Genomic DNA, 21,960 nt, shown 5'->3' on the forward strand with positions numbered 1-21,960 from the left:
GAAATTAATTAGCATAGTTTAAAAGTTAAAATTTAATTTTCATTGTTTAAAAAAGTTAAAAATGCATTTTGATTGCTGTAAAACATACCAGCTGCTGCTGTTCGGGAAATATCAAGCCTAATAAGAGGGCAGGGATAGAAAATATCCCCAAAACTTAAGACCTTGGGCCTAAAAATTGGAACACTTTAACCTTTAGCCGTGACAAATGTTAACCGTAAAAGAAATTTAGCCACGAAAGTTAAAGTCTGAAGATCTCTTGTTTTGTTTGTCTTGTCTTGTGGCTTGATAATACAAAAATGGTATCACAATACAATTTTCCATCCCGGAATAGTCCAAGACCTTTAATGCCGGTAGTCGAGTCTACTATCTTACTAATAAAACGTAAAAAAGTTTGTTGGACAAGACTGATAAAAAAGTCTTAAACATCAAAAGTCAAACCAGTCCCAGGTCTAAGAAACAGAAGTAAACTGCAGCACAAGAACGGGTAAATCATTTTCATTTTTTAAAATGTTTATTATCTCAACTACAATTTATTTCATATATTCATTACGTTAGAAACCTTTCGATGGATTTCCATACAAACTCTTACAGTTTGCTCATTTCGTATGCGCGGCTTTCACAGTGTGAATTTCGACACTCTGAGACTATTTTGGTTGTTATATTCATGGGAACTAAATTGTTTGTTCGCTAAAAGTTATAAGAAAATAAATATCAAAGCCTCCAGGCCTTGCAGACTTTTAAGTTCAACATTCGTTGGTCTCCGGAGATGGTTCTCATTCTTTCTGGAAACCAAACGATCCCGGCATGCACTGCTCCTCGTCGTGGTCTTCATCCTGGGTGAACAAGGAGGCGAGGTCACCTAGAGTCAGACTGGAGTTCTCGCTGTCACGTGCTCCGGGTCTGTAGAGTGAAATAAAAAGAGATTACTAAGCGTGACGTTGAAGGCAATCGGCAAAATTACTTTTGAATTTGTGCTCTATTCTCCTAATTCTTAATAAATCACACAAAAAATACGAAAACGTCTCCTACTACAATTTAACCCCTATTAAAAGACCACCCTCGGTGAAATGGGTAGTGGCGGCTTAATTACAGGGGGCTGGCCGCTTAATAGAGGTAAAAGCAATACAAAAGCCCCCATTGGGACTTTGATTACTGGCCGCCCAATAGAAGTGGCCGTTTAATAGGTGGCCGCTTAATAAGGGTGCGACAGTATTCAGTGCAAATACAAATATTTTCAACCTATTGAAACAGCAGAAGACAGACGGCAAAGTTTCATTTTTGTCGTTAACCGCAAACGCATTGCTTAACCCCTTCACAATCAACAAATCAAATAGCCCGCTATAGCAAAGCCTGAGGGGATAGTGAGCGTGCAAACGTTTAATGTGCTGTTTCAGGTGGAAGTGGGGGAAGAGAGAGGGAGTTATAACTTGGTACCTAACACAGCCAGCCGGCTTTGACTGCAACAAGGAATGCATCCGAGACTCGACAGTTCCTCGTATGATAAAACGGTACACGTGAGTGGGCCTGTGGAAAAATAACAACAACAACGACAGTGATTATTTTTTTCTGTCACTGCACGACTTCGCTAAAAGATCGCACGATATTTAGAGAAAGAGTTAATGTGTAGTTTAGATGCCGTTGCAAATTTTGTGTAAGTGAGGCCTCGTCCACACTACGCGGGAGAAATTTAAAAACGCAGCTTTATTTCTACGGTTAGGCCTACCGTCCACACTAATCCGTCACGAAAACAGAGCTTTTCGAAAACGTTCTTCACACCAGAGGAATTTAAAAACGCTGGCTTTGCGTTTTAGTATGGACAAACAAACATTTTCAAAACAGAGCTTATCAAAAACGTTGAGTTTGCAATAATCATGTGATTTCCCCACTCGAGCTTTCCTCAAACACAAATCCAAAATGACCGATGATTGTTCCGTTTTCAAATTTCTCCGGCGTAGTGTGGACGGTGGAGTGAAAGGGAATAAGCAGTGTGGACGGTACCTGAAGACTTGCATATTACAAATTACCAAAACTCATTAACCAGGGGAAACGGTCGAGATCTATCTCAAAGTTCTCACAACGTAAATTAAATGAAATATTTGACAATGCTTAAGGAGATTTGAGACGTACTTAGTTTGTCCAATGCGGTGTACACGTCCCACAGCCTGTAATTCATGGGCGGGGTTCAAGGCAGGCTCCACTAACAACACGTGTGTCGCTTCAGTGATGTTCAGGCCATTAGAGCCTGTCTGTAGAGGCAGAAGAAGCACACCTACCAGAGAATCCTGCTTGAACGTTTGAAGGTTTGACTGAGGAGAAGAAAACACATAATACAGTTGAACTTTTAATCACTGAAGGACATCTGCTACTGAGGGGGAGGGGGGGGGGAGGAGAAGGAGAGGACACATTCATCTTAGCTCCGCATACACTCATTTTGATATTTGACTGTGTTTAACTGGACACTATTAAACTAAGTTGGTTGTCGCATCTACAAAAGTTGAAAAGTAAAGTTCACTGGGTACAGCTCCCTGGTCAGCTGACCAAAATCTCTGTGCGTGCACACAGCAAGTAACTAGACCTCTAGACATCGGTATGGAATTGTTCTGATCGATTTTCGGCCTTCTCTCGAACGACAAATAGAAATGAACGAGTGATGAAGGAAGTCTTCTTTCACAGGCTGAACTTGGATACGCATAGTTAAGGGTCTAACAAATTTTCATTGTGCTGTGCTTTCGTTAGACCGGTGACAGTCTGTCTTTCTCTCGAAATTCAGCAGGGATTATGAGGCAATACGATCGTGTAAGATGCCGTTATCGGCCAGGATACAGTATTTAATACGAGGATAAACTTGAAGAGAAATTAAGAAGCCATAGTTATCACGCCAAGTCGCCTTACGTAGTTAAGCGTTTATATACCAGCACCAGCAAACATATATGTGCACGCCGCTATAAACCAAAAACTCCAGCTCTGTGGAGAAGGTCAGGTGATTACCTGGAAAAGTCTGCTTCCAGTGATGTGCCTATATTTAATGCCATTCTCTTCCAACGCTTTTGCCAAGACACCAAGCACCTCCTGCCACTGCAAGAAAAACAAAATATTTGCAATTAGACAAAAAAAAAAATAAAACTGCTGGTAAACCTGGAAGCTTACAGAGAAACTGGGACTTATAATAAATAAATCTCAGTTCCTGTTACATGAAGTGGCTTGCAGCATTGCTACCCTGCCCTGGATGGGATGCTAGTCTGTCGCAGGGTTACCCCTAGCCTTCTGTCAGATTGCCCCTGGCCAACAATTTGAGAGTACCCAGGGCATTTAAACACCTGGGTGGAGAGAGACACCGTGAGTGTTTCGCTAAAGAACACAGCGCAAAGACAGCATCCACAGGTGGACTATTGACATCATTAGGTTTTGATAATGTGGCGGGATGAAAAATTATGAACTTACTGTTGAGAACACGAGACACTTTGCCGTACTGTCTGACGACTTAATTGTCAACAAGGTACGCACAACTGCTTCAACTTTAGTCGAATGGCTGCCCTGGAAAAAGCAAAAGAAAACAGAATCAAACAGATTGAAGTGCATCATTAAATTCCCTCAGTCAACAACTCTTCTAAAGTGCAGTACTTTTGGTCTGAAAATTTGTGATCCATCACGACAGTAGTGAGAGGAGTAAATGAGGCGTGTTCCCCTGATGCAACACTTAATTCTTACAGCTAACGTACAGGAACTGTATGACAATCTGAAAGGAGAATTAGCACGAGTAATCATATGGTGACGAGTGAAATTAAACAATAATTTCACGCGCATTTTGGCAAAAATTCTTATACAATGTAATTTTCCGAGCCTTCAGGCGACGGAAATTATTAGAATTTAGATAAAACATAAGTGAAATTATTTCCTTATTTCACGAGTATACCATTTGATTACCTTTTAATATCGTGGGCGACAAATTACGCTTACAATCGTGGGCTTTTGACTTGTTTATTGTATCGAGAAATTTCGCGCCAAACGTTGCCATGGCAATAGGCCCTTTGCACGATCCGGTCACCACACATTCTGGGACGCATATTGCACAGTGGGACTTCCAAAACAAAGGCAGGTCCAGGTGGACTGGTACGAGTTGCTTTGTTTTGGAAGTCCCACTGCGCAACTCGCGTTCCAACATGTGTGACTTTATACCATGTAACCGGGTCATGCAAAGGGCCTATTTGTAATAAATTAACGCTGAAATGTCGGGCCAAAATTAAGGAGTTATTTGTCACCCATGATATTACTATTTCAAGCTTGAGGCTGAACGGGATAAGTACCTTGACTGTGACATTTTCCTCTGTTTCTTTCGTCTGGCTCCTTGTGGTGCTCACGTAGGAGATTTCCTGTGCAAGGGTAGGTATCCGACACATTGGGCACTTAACATGTACGTTCCTCTGGCGGGGACCAATTCCAGCCTGTCGTAAGAGCACCCAGGCACACTGGCAGCATACACAGTGACCGCAAGAGAAAACGCTCCACTGAAAGAATGACAGAGGATAGCAACATATTTAAAAGGTAAAACTACAGAAATATGTGAAGGTAAACGATTTTGACGAAAGGGGCCTTGGTTGGTTCATTTACCTGGACACCTAGCTGTTTGGTGCATACTGGACATGGTTCAGGATTTTTGCCATCGTGGCACGTCTGGGTCTGAAAGACAAACAGAAAAGTACTGTATGTATGCAGCCTGAATGATCTAACACTGCAGTGATATAAGCTACACTGAGAAACTGTACATCTTCAATGGCAGGTCTGTGCTAGAAATGTAGTATGCGAAAATAAATATAAAAGGCTTTTGAATACACATAAGCGTTAAGTGCTTCTTATCAAATGCTTTACCTTCGCCAAATTGTTGAGGTAAAGAAGCTGACCAAGTTTTTTTCTCAGTTCAGTTTGGGCGACTATTCGATCGGACATGAATTTCAGGCGCTGTTGTTCCACCTTGGAAAGGAAAAGACTGATGAGCCAATGACATCATGCATACAGAGTTAGGGCCGATTTACACGGTACGACTTTGTCGCATGCGACAAGCTTACGACAGGCCTGCGACATGACTTGTTTCGTGTAAATCAAACCTACAACTCGCTTACGACTGTTGTGTACGTCAAAAAAAAGGTCGTAGGATTTTAAAACATTTGTTAAAATGCTGCGATTATCGTAGCCGAAGTCGATAGAAAATGACGTATTTTGTGACAAATTTCTACTGAGTAGGGGACGAAGGCGAAGTGTTCTTGCGTCAAAATGGCGGACGAAGTTGTTGTTGACTGATTCACATGAGGACGTTTCTCGAAAAGTATTGAACGGATTAAAGCGAAAAACATCTCTTTAGAAAGTTTTTTCAAAGCGCAGGACAGCTAAAATGTACTTTTTTACTGTTTGTTAGAACTTTCGCTCCGAAACTCCAGGTGCAAACTTTTGCGCATTTAATTTTGTAAGTGAAAATGTCGAGCGCGTGTAAATGGTCCTAAGTCATGTCGTAGGCCTGTCGTAAGCTTGTCGCATGCGACAAAGTCGTACCGTGTAAATTGGCCCTTACAATCACAATGGACGTCGGAAAAATTTTTGCGAAGAAATCAAAGAGTACTTGTAGTGGATGGATAACATGAATATCATCTGTGACTGGCTCTCCTGGCAGCAGAAGCCTGAGGCGAGTGGTGCACATGTCCAGCTCATCCAGAGAGGAGATTCGTTCGTGAAGGGCAAACCATAGAGCTCTAAGAAACTGCGAAATAAAACACACAAAAAGCTACAGTGAATGCACTTACTGCTAGTCCACGGCCAGGGCTCAAGCCCACAGGAATAACCATTACCACCGTTCAAAAGGAAATAAAAATGGAAAACTGATAAGGTAGAAAAATGTCAGAGTGTCATCTTGTGAAAAATCACAAATGTTTTGGGCATAGCCCTTCTTCAGTGTGAAACCGTTCAACCGTTCAACCGTTCAACCACAGAGAACAATTTCTTTCTTTTTGTTCATCCTACAAATTTACAATAACCATTTGACCACCGAGTCTCACCAAAGTAACAAAAGCAAGAAATGGAAGAATTTCCGTGTTATAAGGCATTATTATTTGTTCTGAATTGTGAATTTCGATGAATTAATTAATTAAAGCGAAAGCAATAAAGACCTCAGTCAGACTTATCATTCTCACTTTCACGCTTTTCTAGATTTTTACTTTTACCATATATAGGCTAATTAGTCAACGTTTTCCTGGCAAGACAAGCAACACTGCGTTTAATGAGCTTTGAATCTAGTCAATGATAACTGTTCTACAGCGTACCTTAAACTCCTTCCTCAGTCCTTCAATTAAGTTCAAATGCAACCGACCTTCTTGAAGCAGTTGTGCAGTTGAAGCGGTTTCTGTTGAAAATGAAAGAATCAATTTTCCCTATTCTTTAAACCCCAAAATTCAGAATGCGCGTTTACCATGTGTATTGTGAATTTTACAAAGCAGAGCAATTTTCAACTTACTGTTAATCTTGATGAAGCTATGCACCACTCGCAGAACCTTTTCAACCTCAGAGTCCGCTCTCAGGCCTCCAGTGTTACCATGGCGATGCCAATCAAGAGACTCGTCAGGCTGCAAACTTTGAATGGAGATTAAAAAACTTTCACCTTCAGACATTGTCTTGCTTTACAATCAGAATCTCATAACTATCATTAAGAGAAATGTGCGTGAATCAGTTGGGAGAATTCAAAGACGATTTCTTACCCTTGGTCGTCGACTCCCTTCATCCCTTGGTGACCGAATATTCGTGATTCATATTCTGTGAAAATGTCATCTACTTGACAAAATGCACACCTGGATAAAGAAACAAATAGTTTTACTTCAGTATGAAGATAATCTTGGATGCTTTCGACACAAACTGTACGCGAATCTTTGACGACCACTGTTTATACATTTCTCCTCATTAACATACGACTTTGGGCATATAAGGCACCAGGCTAGACACGAATTGACTTCAAACATTTAAAGAACTTGTGAAATGTAGTAATTGGTGATATTTTTGGCTCTTTGGGTGTAATATTCGAGGAGAAATTGGCTTTCAAAACCTGCAACATTTCTCATTGGGTGGCAAAAGCGCCAGTGAGCTCAAACTCTTTGGAACATTTTGAGCTTTTAAACTTGCTTTGCACAAAAACGTATCCTATACATCGGGCTCAAATTTCTTGGGACAGTTAATCGTGCTATGCCATTTCAACATTCAGGACTAATGTTTTTGTAGCTCCATCAGAAACTGTATCGCTTATGATAATGAGGCAAATATTGTAAACAAAGATTCTCCTATAGCCATACCTAAGCTGTCTTTTACTTGTTTTGTGGAAAACTAAAATTCTAGAATAAGCTCTCGCAAAAGGAGGCGTTTTGGGAAAGCCATTGTTCTATATTTCTTAACTGTATATTTTGGAATTCACATTACTGTAAAGCCGTCTACATACCTCAGAGAATGGTTGTCCTTTGCTGGCCGCAAACAACACTCTGCACTGGCCTGGACCATCTGAGACGATGGGGGCACCACAAGTCTGTTCAGGGCTTCCAACAAGTTTTTATGAGTTGACTGTAGTGTAAGAGGTGAACGAAAAAAAAAAGCGTTGATTACGGCTTTGTGTCATGCATTGACATCAAAGTTGCTTGCATACTTCGTTTTGCCTCTAAGTTATGAGTTCCAAGATATTTCGTCTTTGAACAGATGGCCTTTGCCACTCAAGATAAAGTCTACATTGGGCCAAGTGCTCCAAACTGCTAGAGCTTATCCCGGTTTCCGTAACATTTCTTCTTCCCCCTGAATGGGATGCTATTCTATCGCAGGGTTACCCCCAGCATCAAATTCGCCTGTACCCATTTATACACCTGGGTAGAGAGAGGCACTATAAGAGTAAAGTGTCCTGCCCGAAAACACAACACAGTGTCCCCGGCCAGGGCTAGAACCCGGACCACTTGATTCAGAGTCCAACGCGCCAACCAGGAGGCCACCTCACACTAAGCCACTAAAGACACATCTAGTCAAAAGTTTTCTTTCATTAAGGCACCTGTCAATTGTGGTCTCAGAGACTAGCTCATATGCGAGTGTTAATAGTTGGAGTTGGTTCTTATTAAACTGGTTAGTATAACAACAATTATGTACTATACGGCATTTCATGTTATCTTGTACATATAAGGATTTGGCGTTGAACAAATCATTCTACTTTTACCAAAATGTGGATCACTAGGTCACAAGTACAACCAAGATTTTTTCAAAGTCCGTCAATCGCTTTTTGCATCTTCATCCCTTGTCCTTTGCTATTTTATTACTGAAAAACAAATTAACTTGTGCCATGTAGTTCTACATACCTCGATCAAGTCAAGCTTGGATGAAACAAGATACTGCAGTCCATGAAGGTCCTTAAATCTGAGAAATAACATAGACAAGCCAAATTCCTTTCAGCCACTTCATGATCATGTAAGTAAGAGTGATTGGATCAAGTGGAGTGCAATTCAGAGAGTCTTTTGAGAAGTCTTTTGAGAACTTCCTTTGAGCGAAAAAGTCAGTAGCACTTTCCCTCAGTTTTAAACACATTGAGTTGGAAGCCATCAAAGTGTGCACACTTGACATGCGAATGGCGTAGGTGTCCAATTATAAAAAGTTGTAATTGGACACCTGCTTGATCTCACGCCAATTATGTGATAAATAGGCATGCTGAGAAACAATCACGATCGAGAATTTTATCATAGATACGGTTAGCTAATAATTTAACACTTAGATGTACATTCACACGTCCTGCATGCTGTTAAGCAGCAAGCAAAAGATGGTTTTACAGACCTTCCAATGGAGCTAAGGTCCATGTCAGTTGCTGAGAGTTCATCTTTAATTCTGTAACAAAGATCACTTTCCATTCCTCTTGTCGCTACAGACTGAAGAGCTTCAATCCACCATGGAGACTGGATATCTACCTACATGTACGTTATATCACAGACATGTCATATACGCGTTAGTAGCTACTAACTTACAAGTAAGATCATCTCCATTTTTGAGCATTACAAGTTGCATTTAATTGCATGTAATCTGCTACTACCAGGGCTCAGTCGTTCAAAGCATGATTAAACTCATCCCAGATTGGTGTAAATTTTAATTTCAGTTTTGCAACTTTTCAGAAAGGTTTCTTGTACATATTATCTATCCTCCACTGCTACAATCGACTAATCTAAAACTCCACAAAACAACAGCAATGAGAACACTTTTATAGCAGAGAAATTTAAATTTTGATCAACGTTTGATTTAAAGGGGCACTATCATGGGTTGCACATGTGTAAACTTTCGATCTCGGGTTTGGATTTACGTCTGGCAGACAATTTTATGCAGACTATGCAGTGAATGTACCTTGGCCAGTTGAGCTACTTAGTGCATCTTGACCACCAAATCATAACTTTTTTAAGGATCTAAATTCACTTAGCTTTCTCCTGATGTATCGAACATAGATTTCTTGAATGCAAGATGGATGGAAATATCACCTTTTTTCCTATCTCAGCAAGACTGGTTTGGGCAACATCAAGGTTTTGCTGTGCTGCCGTTACTTGAACATTAACCCTTGTTGTGTAGACATTTTTTAGTTCCTTCACCTGGAAAATATGAAATAAGGCTAGGTGACCACTCCTGAAGGCAACCACAATGATCCATTCTCAACAACACAACAAAAACGTAACTAATGCTTACTTCATCTGGTAGTTTATCATCTCTCAAAGTATTTGAACATCCTGGGTAGCGACAACTGAGGACATCAGACAGGTTGAACAGTGTGTGCAATTTCTGTGTAAAATAAGAACATTATATCAAGTCTTGATAAGCTTAATGTAAGTAAATATTGAGCATTGATCGATTGGTTGCAGAAGTTGAAAATTGATTTCTTTTTCAATTTTTCTTTATTGTGTAGTTCCTGAAAATATCCATACCTCCCCCATGGATGAGATTTTTCTAAGGATCCCCCCCCCCACCCCTCTGGAAATTCAAAGCTTGATACATTTCTTTAAATGTTTGGGTCTTACAGGCGACCCCCCCCTTCCCCCACCCCCCCTTCCCCCACCCCCCCTTCCCCCACCCCCCCCTTCCCCCACCCCCTCACCCCCTTTGGAAATCCCAATTCCTTCAGTGGGGAGAGTATGGATATTTTCTGGAACTGTACAATGTGATAAGGTAAAACACAAAATTTTTCAAGTGATGTATATGAACACAGTTTACTTTGGTCAGAAGTGCTTAAATTTGAAGTAAATAAATAACATTGGTTTCTGGACAAGTGAAATGTCCAAAATTGAGTAAACAGGAAATTCTGTAAAAAAGAATCTCTCACCATGTTTGAAGTCAAAAGTGAAGTTGATTTAAAATTCTTACATCCTAGGGAGAAAGTTAATATTTCTATTGTCAATCTCAGATGTTTAAAGTCAGCAACATGTCTGTGTGTTTGACTTACTTGTAGTGCATCAGTCCTAAATGTGTTTTCATGTTCTGTCCATGATCTCATTGCCTCTCTGTACATGTCAACAGCTCCTGGCCACTAAACAGTAAAATTATACATATGGATAGGTTACCAAACATTGAGTACATACAGTCAGATGGATTTATAGACCGCAGTTAAAATTGTAATCAAATTTGTAAGTGCTAAACCCTAACCCAACGTAATCACAGCCAATTGCTTAATCAAAAAGTTATGCAATGCAGTTTCTCTGTGTCACAGAAAACCTTGCAGCATGATGGAAATAACACAAGAGATTTGCGAATCACAAGTGGGGGAATCGATCAATTAGGCAGGCTTTACAACTGCTCTACCAACATCCCAAAACATTCTTAAGTTTGAACTCAGCTTGTATTGTAATTATAATTTTGTAAAAAAAACAAAAAAAACTAATGGAAGTAATTTACAAACCTCTTCCTTCAACATGTGAATCCCAGCAAGACCTAAAAAAAGATTTTGATATCAATACTGACTTCACTACTGTTTGAAAATAAATTTTCTCCAGTTCACCTCAAACTAGATTACTTTTAAAAAAATCTGTTATCAATGGAATTTGCATGCTTGCCACTTCATTAACTGGAAAGTGAGAAACCTTAGAATGAAACAATATAAATTCTCAACTAAATAAATTTTATTGCATGCATTTCATTTGCACTTTACTTAATTAACAAGACGCTAAAAACAAACCATTGAAAGCGAACAAGAGTTGCCGATGTGCTTCCTCACATTCCAGCTTAGCTTTTGTTATCAAACTTTCCAATAACTTGTCCATAGTGAGAGTACTAAAAAACATAGACATTCAAAAGACATCTGATTACTAAAAAACTTGATCAACATATACAGCCTATAACTGCCTGAGAAACCCGGGCTATTCTTATTTTATTAAATCAATTGAGTGAACTACAATCACCTAATTAATGAGTTAATAGAATTTAACCTCAAGCCAGAAAAAAAAGCCCCTTCCATCAAAAACTTGATGAACATTTAATTTTGCAATGAAATATTAAACATCATCTGGGGGTTAATGTTAGCTATGGCCCTCTGATCTACCACTGAATTCCAAAGACTAAAGTTGAGTGGCTAATGGTGTCAGTTGTCACACCCAATTAAACCAACTCTTGCTACAACAGACAATTTGATTGCATTGGAAGGTAAAATGTCAGGCATTGATAGGTACGAATGGCAATATTCTGTCTGAAAAAAACCCATGTTGTGCCATGTAAAAAATTATATGGTCCACAACAAAGATCGGTCCACCATTATCTCCTAAGGAAACCCTTATCATCTGATCTGAGACAAAAAAAAAAATCATCAAATATGATATCATTGAAAGAGGAGGTGACCTGCTAACAATGATCATTCCAATCAATTTGTGGAGTTTCTCAATGAGTGACAACATGTCTTTTCCTGAAAAGAATGTCATCATTCCCACTTAGTAATGTTTGATGTTTTGGATTGCTCTCTAATCAATCAACCATTACGTCAAGCATGATGTCCAACTAGCAAAGACATTTCTTGGAGATTGGAAGCATTATATTACCATTACCTTTTCTGCATTGAAAGAAAACCTCCTCTCACTGCCTGAGGGTGACAACAAGCTTGGCGAAGCCGTAACAAGGGGTTCAACAACTACAATGAAATGAAAAAATAAAAAAGCTGCAACTTACACGTTAAATGACACTGGTAACCAATGCTGTCTTAGTTTGATATGTACAGTGACATGTGCTCAGTCAGCGGTTGCACATGTGCAATGACCTGTTATGCAGTGTCTTGCTGAGTCACCATGTTGGAATGAAGTGTTAGGTGTTTTTCATCTTAGTGAATCTGGTTTGCAGAGATACATCAAAGTGTTTCCAAGTAGTTATCATATAATTTTCTGTAATTAGATGACAGGTTACCTGATGGACTGTGTGTCTGTCTATAGCGCTTAACATGGTGTCTGACTTCTCCCAGTTACCCAGCATCTAGGAACAAATTAAACGTCAAAGCAATCTATTACAACCATTGCTTTTGCTGAGGTTTTCTTCCTGCGGGGAATATAGCCAAGTAAATTCTGAGAAAAACTATCAGTAATCAGACTTGGAAATTTCCTAGAAGTTGCCTTGAAAAGAAATTAACTGAATGTTTGTTTATTAAACTGTCAAATGAAAATAATATACACATGTATTAATACCTTCATAGCAGTGCCTGCACACTCTTCATGTTGTCGGCGATAAAAATGCTGTTCAACAGGAGAAAATGTCAACCACTTAACTTTCTCATCCTGGTCTGGAAGCTGAATCTAAACATATTAAGTAAATACATTAAGAAAGTCTATAATAAATATTTAGACAAATGTTATTATAACTTTGTTTCAAACAGGCAGAAACATTCTTTTGAAAATCACCTTTAGTCAGAAGTCTACATTTATGATTATACGTCTACATCTACGCTTAGTTAAGTCAGTAAAAATCGTGAGATATCACACCAACTATAAAAATCTGAATAAAAATATTACAATGAGATAATAAAAAATAAAAATAAAAAAATCTATTTTATAAAACTAATACAATGGAATATCAATAATTGTTAAATAGCAGACCTTTTTCCTGCTACAGCATGCTCATTCTTTGGCTAGTTCACAGTCTCATGATATCTAACAATGAAACTGTTTACTGCCAAATGCCATGACTGGGCAACATTGCAAAAACTATGACGTCAAACGGGAAACAGTTCACAGTTACCTGCGAAATGTTGACCGCAGTTGCACGTGATCAGAGCGTGCAGTTGAAGGTGGCCTGATGTTGTCGCTGGAATCTCAGCGCAATTTTCAAAATTTGCTTTTGTTTTGTTTTGCTATAAAACAAATCACTTAATGACTGGTCCCTTGGGGAACAGTGAATTTTGTTTCCCTCAAATCTCAATGTTTCCTGGGAAACATTGAGATTCACAGGAAACAAAATTCACTGTTAATTATTAACTAGCTTTGATTATGATAAAATATTTCTGTAGAGAAATTCGGTTATGAACTAATAATAAAATATTATGCTTCAGAGATGTCAAGCCAACCACTGTAAAGTAGCATTTTTCCTTCATCATTACTCATTGTGAATTATGCAACTTTAAATCAAAAGTTAATGTCAGACAAATGAGCTTATTATACCTCATTGATAACATCCTTCTTTGCACTTCGCCACATGATCTTGGCCAGGATGTCATACAAGGCTTGCCTTTGTCCATTCCTGTATGGTTCATACAGTAAGGCCTTCCACCATTTTTGATGACAGTATGGATCAACACCAAGAAACAACAGCAGACCATAAATATCTAACCAAAGTCAATGGACATTTCATTGATATCATTAATGACAATGGGTGATAATCAGTTGGTCTTGGCGTAATCTCAATGTAACCTGCATAGTAAGCATTCCTGTACAAATGAAAGAGCTTTCTCCATATTCTGACTGTGCAAGGATTCATTCACCACCCCCATCGCCACCTTCTTCATCAGTTTTGTGCTCTTGCCCCTATTTTCTGGGGACCAGCAAGCAAGGAACCCTTTGCTTGTATGGGAACACTTGCCATACAGGTAACCTTCTAGCATTACCTTCTAGTCCCTTCTGTATCGGTGTTCCTGTGACACACCACCGGTGTACACTGCTCAAATGAAGTGCTACTTCTGCTGCCTTTAAAATACAAAACACTTTATTAACAACAGATTTACAACATATAAAAATTACTGTGTATATATATACTCTAATACTTAGCCAAAACAAAAAGTGGAGCAGGGTTGTTCAAAGCTTGATTAAGCTAACCCAGGATAAGCGAGAATTTTGATTTGAGTTTCGTTACTTTGCCTTGAGGTTTTCTGTATATTGTTTGGCCCTTTGCTTTGAGTTTGAATAATCTCAAACTACATAAAACAAAAGCAGTGGAAAACATTTGTATAAAAGAATAATTTATACTTTGGTTAACTTTCAATCCCGGGTTAGCTTTAACTGGCTTCTGAATAACTATTTATTACAACAAATTAGCCTGACATGAGCCCACGATCCAACCAAAAACCCAGCACTTGATCAGCAGTCAACTTTAAAAGAAGATACATGACCTTGATGAGCTCTAAACTTGAGCCCATGATATGGTCACATAATGCTGGTCAGCGGATACCTTGTTCTGACAGGTGTCAATTGACCATAACATGGATGTCCCATATCAAGGACGTACACTATAAACTAAGGCTGCATGTCTCTGTCAACCTATTAGCTGGAGTATGGTTGCCGCGACTCCACTGCCACCATTGTGCGTACGTGCCCACATGCAATACTGCTAGCCATGATAACCATGAGAAATCAATTCATGGGTTTCCTTTATTTTTCTATGTGGGTATAAGCATGAAATCAAATGAACCAATTTTGTAAATACTAAGCAAGCAACATCAAAATAATTTATAGATTACTAATTAACTAAATTATTAACAATAATTAATTATTAATGGTTAAAAATAATTAAATAATTATTCATAAAATTCCCTTAGTATTACGACAAAATATTTACAAAGCAAAAAATGATTAAAAAAGCAAAACACTTTTTTAACCATTTTTGAACATTTTTTAGGCTTGAAAAAATTTTGACAATTTTATAATGTAATATCTATTTATAACTGCCTGAAACTATCAATGACCAGTGCTGACCTTGGCTGTTGTACTCTCCACCATCTGCGCCTCATCAAGACAAATGCGCCAAAACATGACCCCTGTTAGAGGGCTTGGTAGTGCTACATATCGCTTGTCGTATCGCATTGACCTCCCACCACTTCCTGCAAAACAAACGTACCCCATTCAAGAGGGACGTACAGGGGTATTCTCATGATGCATGATTAGCTGATTTTATTTTCTGTGAACAAGAATTTAGCAAATTACCCAGATTCGTGATCTGTGACCTGAAGGTCTTGCATGACCCATGAAGAACTTGAATTATTAACCATTATTTGAGATTTCACCACTCTATTTTACATGATTTTGAGACGCCAGCCATCCGAATGGTTAGAGTAGTCTATCGAGAGTGACTTAAGTATAACATTTGCAATATGGAGCCTTGACTTAGCCTTTCATGATTTAGCTTCCTTCAAACACTCTTTCGAGTGTAAGAGCAGGTTATTAAAAAGAGCACCTTACTTGCTTATTTTCATGATTCAGAAAAAAACGGAATCTTTATATCTGTGATCCTCTATTTTTTCCATTTGTGAACTGTGCCAGAGACCCCCCCTGTACAACCCTCATTCAACAAATCCAGATCAGTTTCCACAAATCTATAAACCTGCAGCACAAAAAGAGTTTTTCATTTGGGATGTTTTGATGCGAGAAAAGAATGCAGACAGAACAAAGATCTTAAAGAATCAGTCAAAAAAATTTTTAAGAGACTTAGGTTGACCTGGACACCCAACTGCAGTTGATGGATTCTTGCACTCACTCCTTCATCCTTCAAAGAGAAGTCAGAAACCACCCATGGTGTCATGAAAACATCATGACAGCCATATACAAAAGTATGATTATTCATAGTTTTCACTGACCTTGCTTACATCCTAAATGAAAGAAGTCTGATCTCAAGGTTGAATACGTTGTCAAGATTATGTCATGGTCGGCAAGGACTTCTGGGGGAACAAATCCCATTTTTGCCACACCCTCGTATACCTTGAAATGTTTCAGAAATAACAGCGAGCAAGATTACAAGGTGTCACTTATGTCACAATATCAATTTTTAAAATAATTTTAATTTGTGATGGGCAAAATTAAAATAATAGTTCATATGTAGTACATTACCAACCAAGTTATATCAAATAAACCAAATGTAATCAAGAAAGATCAAGGCAGATTGTTTAGGCTGGAGTAAACTTGAAAAAATTGGCCATCGTATTCAAGATATGCCCATCTTTTATGTAGCCCTTAAAAATTCATTTTAGAAACTCTAATCCTTCTTACCAGCAGTTTAAGAGTTGAGGGTTTTGTGTGCCTGGAAATCTCATCCACCCACTGCTGGGCAATGGGAGCAGGAGAGATAATCAGAGTTGCCCGAGATGGAATGGCTACCTGCAATCAAATCAAAAAATTTGCCAGTCTGCATCTATTTAGCCAACCAACCAACCAACCAGACAAAATCCAAATGTACAATTAGGGCTCAACAGACTTTGGCCAAAAGTAGAAAGTACTGTAACAGTTACAGGGCTTGAAAAAAGTCCTGTCTGGTCATCCAGGAAACCTAGATTTTCCTGCTGGGCTTGCAAATGAATTTTTATTGTCACTTTCTTGATGGGCAAGAACCCAGGCAGGTCGTCTGCCAACTAAATAAAAAGAGTAAACATCTTTCCCACAGCAGCAAAGTTTGAGAACTGATTAACCCACGGGCAAGTTGGAATTCAATTTTCTTTCGAGCCCTGTGTTAGTACTACAATTACTTCAAAGGGGCAATAATGTCGTCAGGTTGCAGCCAGCAAATTAGTGTCTGGCTTTTTTACTGGTTGAAGGAATGCTTATCACAAGCTGAAAACTCAGTAGACACAAAGACTTGTGGTCATTTGAAGGTGTTAAGCTCGGAGAAGCCAGTAAGATGTGTTAATATGCTGGCTATATTTTTCCTCAGCCAAACATCCTAAAAGGATATCTTTACCTGGTTTACTGCACAATGTGGACACAAAAACTTGCCCGGACAGTCATATTGAAGACACACAGCATGGAAAACTGCTTGACAACTGCAACAGTGCAATAGTTTGTCGTCACAATGGGCAATATTTATGCCACAGATGCATTGGCATTTTATTACTGAAGTGCGTTTTTCTACAGATGTAGCAGTTGTTGAACTTGCAATCTGTTCATCTCTTTGAAGTTCTGTTACAAAGTTGTCTGTCTGATTACAAGACATTGTACTGTGCGCAGGCATACATGTAGAGCTGTTACCATCTCCAGTGACTGCTACTGTATCGCCATCGCTATTACCAGTGCATAATGTCAGGGTACTTTTGGAACAAGATGACCCTTGGTTGCAACTGACTTCTGTAGGATCATTGTCAATTTTGTCACAACTACAGTCTGGTTTATCTGCATTTCTGTCAGTACCCTCTTGGTTACAACAGTCACATTCTGTAGGTTTCATTTTAGAGCACTCCTGAACATTAGTAACTGATGCAGACTCAATTTCTGCCTCTCTCTCACATCCAGTCTTTGATGCTGTGCCGAGTTTGCTAACATTTGAGTACTGGTCAGCTGTTGTAGTGTTGTCCAGTAACTTGTGTTCCGATGAAGGTTTACAATGACACAAAATACATGCAATGACCTCTACTGTCTTTCCAAGCCCCATTTCATCTGCTAAGATTCCTCCAAGAGGTGGCAATGGTGAGCAAAATCTTTCTTTTGTGAGCCTATAAGTTAAGAAAATAAATTTATCAGACAAACATTTAATTCACACACTTCTTTCAATGAAAATTCACCATGCAAGGGAATTCTGTCATCAATCTGGGTGCCAAATGTTTATCCTGGTAGTGAATACATAAGTAGTATTTCAAACTCTCTGGGACTCCTCTCACTAGAAACAGCTAATGATAGGAAGCAATGTTGGTTATTTGGGTAATTGTAAAGAACAGCTCCCAAAAAACCTGCAGGTCACCTGTAGGCTGTCGGTCAATTGTCTGTCAATAATATGTTGGTTGTCTGTCAGCTATCTTTCAATTGCCTGTTGGCCGACTGTGGGCCTACTGCTGTGAAAAAGATGGCCGACACAGAACAAAACACGGACCAACTGTCAGTAACCTGTCAGTAGGCTTGTTGGTAACCTGTTGGTAATCTGTTGGCCGACAGTTGATCGACAGTTGGTTTCGGGAGCTCTTCCTCTCTTCCTCACAATTGCCACTATTTGTGCATGTGCACACTGTCCTGTGCCATAATTCAAAATACTATCAGCAATAATCACATTTGCACTCTGATAAGCTGATTTGCTGAATGTCTCATAACATAAGAATTCAAAAGTTATTACAGAGCCCTGTCAGATTTTATTTAACAAACTGTTATACCTTCCAGTGTAAGGATTAAAGTATATCAGCTTTCCGTCCAAACTCTTGACTTCCCGCCATAATGGGTGAATTGTTTCAGCTGTAAGGACATAAAAAAATTCAAAAATCAAAATCCAAGAGATCTCAGACTCTAATATTACCTCCTTGGCCCTAAAAAAAGTTGTTTAAAGTAGAGCTCTACAAACATTCAACCACAAAAATGTACCAAATGTCGAAAAAACTTTCCTTTGAAAACACCAAAACTCAGCCAAAATATAACTGAAAACGTATTTTATGCACTTTCATTTTTATGGTCTGGGAGATTTGGCAACCCATATAGGAGCATGGGAGATTTATTCTGTATACCGAAGACTCCTGGATAATATGGGAGAGAGTTAGCATAGATGCATTTAGTCTAAAGATACTGTTTGAGAAAGAGTACAAACCTTGCAGTGAAGTAAAAAGATCTCATTTTACCAAGTGAAACTTGCAGAAATTATATTGCTAACATACCCAGTTGCTTTGTGTGTGATGTTGCTTGACTGCCTTGTTCTCTTCGTAGCATCCACTCTACTGCACGTCTTTGGTATCCTCTTAAAACAGGTTTCAGAAGAGGATGCTGCACGTCAAAAAAATTTACTCCACTTGATCTGTTGAGCTCTGCATTACAGTCACACTTGCAGTCATTGTGTGTGCTGCATGCACGGCAGAGTGGATGGTCAGACACTAAAGAGTCTTGGAGCAGTGTGATATCTCCTTTTGCCAAATCAGCAGCGCAAGTTCTCTCTCGAACAGACTTTATAGCATCATACAGTTCATCAAAACTTTTGTCCATTACTAGATTATTACAGTCTTGTGAGAGCAAATCATGCTCTACAGGAAAGTCATAAAACCAGTCCATTAACAATTTCATCATCTTGTCTGTTTTCCTATTTGTCACATCAACACTAGCAAATGGAAGTTTAGTGAAGCTGCTCTCATTTAAACACACCACAACTTCCCAGCTGTCTTTTAAAATATGCTGCTCCGGCATTAACACAAGGGATACAACGCCTTTGCTTTGCAGGTAGACTAAAGCGTCTAGTTTATCCTTTGAGACGGACGGAACTACAGCCTTAAATGATACCTGTCTCAAAGAATCATTGTTTAGACCATTCGTGTTTTCTGTTAATGGGCATTCTTGCTCAAAAGATAGCCTTACAATAACACAAGAATGACAGCCAGCGGTGCTCCAAAGCTCATCAGCATCAGAAGACACATTTGTTCCATTGACTGTTCTTACTTCATCTTCTTGAGTCTTGTTGGTGCACAAACTAATACTGAACAGACCCAGTTGGCAAACACAGCCATGAGGATAATTGTTCTCCAGCTTCAACTCGATGTTTTTGCTTCGATCGTCAGCTTGCCGCTTACCTCTTTTCCTAGAATTCAAAATTCTCGAAGAGTTGTTGCTTTCAGTAGCTGGAGAGGAGTAAATACCAGTTGTTGCCGTTGATTCATCACCGTCCGGGTCAATGCCGCCATGTGCATGCATGAGTTGATCGAACATATTCCACGTCATTTTAGTTCGCTTTTCTTCACTGAATCTTTCTGGTGGTTTCTGTTTCCTTTTCCTACTTGACATCTTGAGAAAATTCTCGTTTCTGTTTAATAGAGTTCTTGTCTGTAGCAAAACATCCAACTAATTCAAAATTACATAATGGCCGAGAGTAAAATGACTATTGTGTGGTGTATGCCACACCAAACTGTCTCAGGCAAATTTGTGCCCAGGCTCCACGGGTACCTTGGTCTGTCTGTTGCGTGGCTTTTGCTTGCATGGAAAACTTGAATGGCACACAATTATTTTCTTTTACAAACAAAACTTTAACAGTTAGAGAGAAGAAGGAGAACCATTGTTTTACGGCTACACATATATCCATACTAATGTATGGTCCCGAGTAAGTTAGTTCAGCGGGCCAATAACTAAAATCTACCAATCAGATTGCTCCATATTGGCGGTCCAATATTCCCTCAGTATTGGAGAGGGCACTGTCCCGAATGATCCCACACGATCACTCTTGAAGATTTTTTGGCTGTTTTATTTCTTACGTCTCCAAAAGATTCCTTTACTCTTTCTATCAACTCTCTTTCCCCTCTGTGTTACTTAACATCAGATGTGGATGTACGCCTGGTCGGCTCCCAATCAGAATTACGCTCTTTTTCCCAGTCCGTGATTGTGGCATTTTTCCTAAACATACTGAGTCGGGTAATAAATCTCTTGTTAATCAAGCTTGCTCGGAACCGTGTGGCCTGCGAACGCAGACGTATTTCCGGTCCGGCTGTCACTTGATTCCGCCGAAAAATAAATAAAAATAAAAATAAAATTTTTCAGCGGAATCAAGTGACAGCCGGAAATACGTCTGCGTTCGCAGACTAGGAACCGTGCTGGGAGAGGTGAGGGGCGAGATCAGGCACACGTACATATGATAATTTAAACTATTCCAGTCTTGGCAATAAACCTGAATAAAATTCTTTTCAGGTGTGAGCTTTCTGATAAGTTTTCTTTTCTCACTGTTTATATATTCAAAGTACACAATCGCAACGAGTATCAAATGCATTCCTTTTTGTGCAAAGCATAATTTTCACATTTGGAAAGAGGTGAGAAAAAATGACACACCCATTTTTGAGTTATTTTTTTTTACAAAAAAATACCTCTTAGTCGGCGCGTCGAGTATGTTACGGGTCAATGGGTGAGTGGGTGAGTGAGTGAGAGATGAATGTATGTCACACCAATCAGATTGGATCTACTATAAACAGCCAATCAAATTTCTTGTTGTAAAGGTAAATGGTATGTGAGAAGATCTGATCCCGGTAAAGTTCAGAACGGCCGTATTCATTCTTCTATAAAAGAGGAGGAAGTATTCATATATTGGGTTTACTTCGACATTTTCTGTGGCTTAGGCTGAGGATTTTAGTTAAATGAACCAGATGAGCCTTGAGGTTTGAAACAGTTCGTGAGTTCGTAGTATGCAAATGCAACAAGATATTTTTATTTTTAGTTAAAGGTAACTTGATGCTTTCGTTTTTCACAAGGAGTAAATTCAATTAGAGGTCACGAATCGTCGCTTCTAGTTCTTAGGACATGTTTTAGAGGGGACGAGACTTAAGATTTGAAACAGTTCTAACGTTTACAATAGTAAGTGCGAGTAACGATTGTTTTGTTCTTGTTGCATGCAAATATAACAATATATTTTTGTTTTTTATAGTTACAAAGTATAATGTGACACTCTTGTTTTTCACAAGGGAGTAAATTCAATTAGAGCGGACGAATCGTCACCACTCTTTCCCACGAGATGTTTGCTATCTTTAGTAACAAATGGTAACTTAACACTTGTTTTTTATATGGGAGTAAATTCAATTAGAGCTGAAAAGTTATCGGCTATTGTTTCCAG

The 21,960-nt window shown here is 39.0% G+C and overlaps 1 protein-coding gene across 2 annotated transcripts; it reads right to left on the bottom strand.

The window, feature by feature from the left end:
* Positions 1-142: 142 nt before the first annotated feature.
* Positions 143-20,588, bottom strand: LOC145494679 (E3 ubiquitin-protein ligase SHPRH-like). 2 transcript variants are annotated; one of them, XM_081474224.1, is made up of 31 exons: positions 19,043-20,575; positions 18,551-18,629; positions 17,155-17,902; positions 16,470-16,577; positions 16,061-16,181; positions 15,183-15,307; positions 14,099-14,177; positions 13,656-13,819; positions 12,687-12,794; positions 12,412-12,477; positions 12,060-12,142; positions 11,201-11,295; positions 10,925-10,956; positions 10,472-10,555; positions 9,721-9,813; positions 9,519-9,626; positions 8,830-8,960; positions 8,361-8,418; positions 7,469-7,587; positions 6,741-6,830; positions 6,500-6,615; positions 6,309-6,388; positions 5,612-5,749; positions 4,867-4,968; positions 4,609-4,677; positions 4,305-4,505; positions 3,442-3,534; positions 2,989-3,075; positions 2,128-2,306; positions 1,435-1,524; positions 143-900 (listed from the first exon to the last, which is right to left on the bottom strand). In XM_081474224.1, exons 1-31 carry the CDS (start codon positions 20,151-20,153, stop codon positions 774-776), a joined length of 4,884 nt encoding a protein of 1,627 aa, XP_081330350.1. In that variant the 5' UTR covers positions 20,154-20,575; the 3' UTR covers positions 143-773. The 2 variants fall into 2 exon arrangements, 1 of the variants encoding a protein (XP_081330350.1); XR_014050286.1 differs by lacking the exons at positions 143-900; positions 1,435-1,524; positions 2,128-2,306; positions 2,989-3,075; positions 3,442-3,534 and having other exon boundaries at positions 4,486-4,505; positions 5,545-5,749; positions 19,043-20,588.
* Between the last annotated feature and the right edge of the window lie 1,372 nt (positions 20,589-21,960).

This window comes from Orbicella franksi, chromosome 8 (assembly GCF_964199315.1).
Source record: "Orbicella franksi chromosome 8, jaOrbFran1.1, whole genome shotgun sequence".
NCBI lineage: Eukaryota > Metazoa > Cnidaria > Anthozoa > Scleractinia > Merulinidae > Orbicella > Orbicella franksi.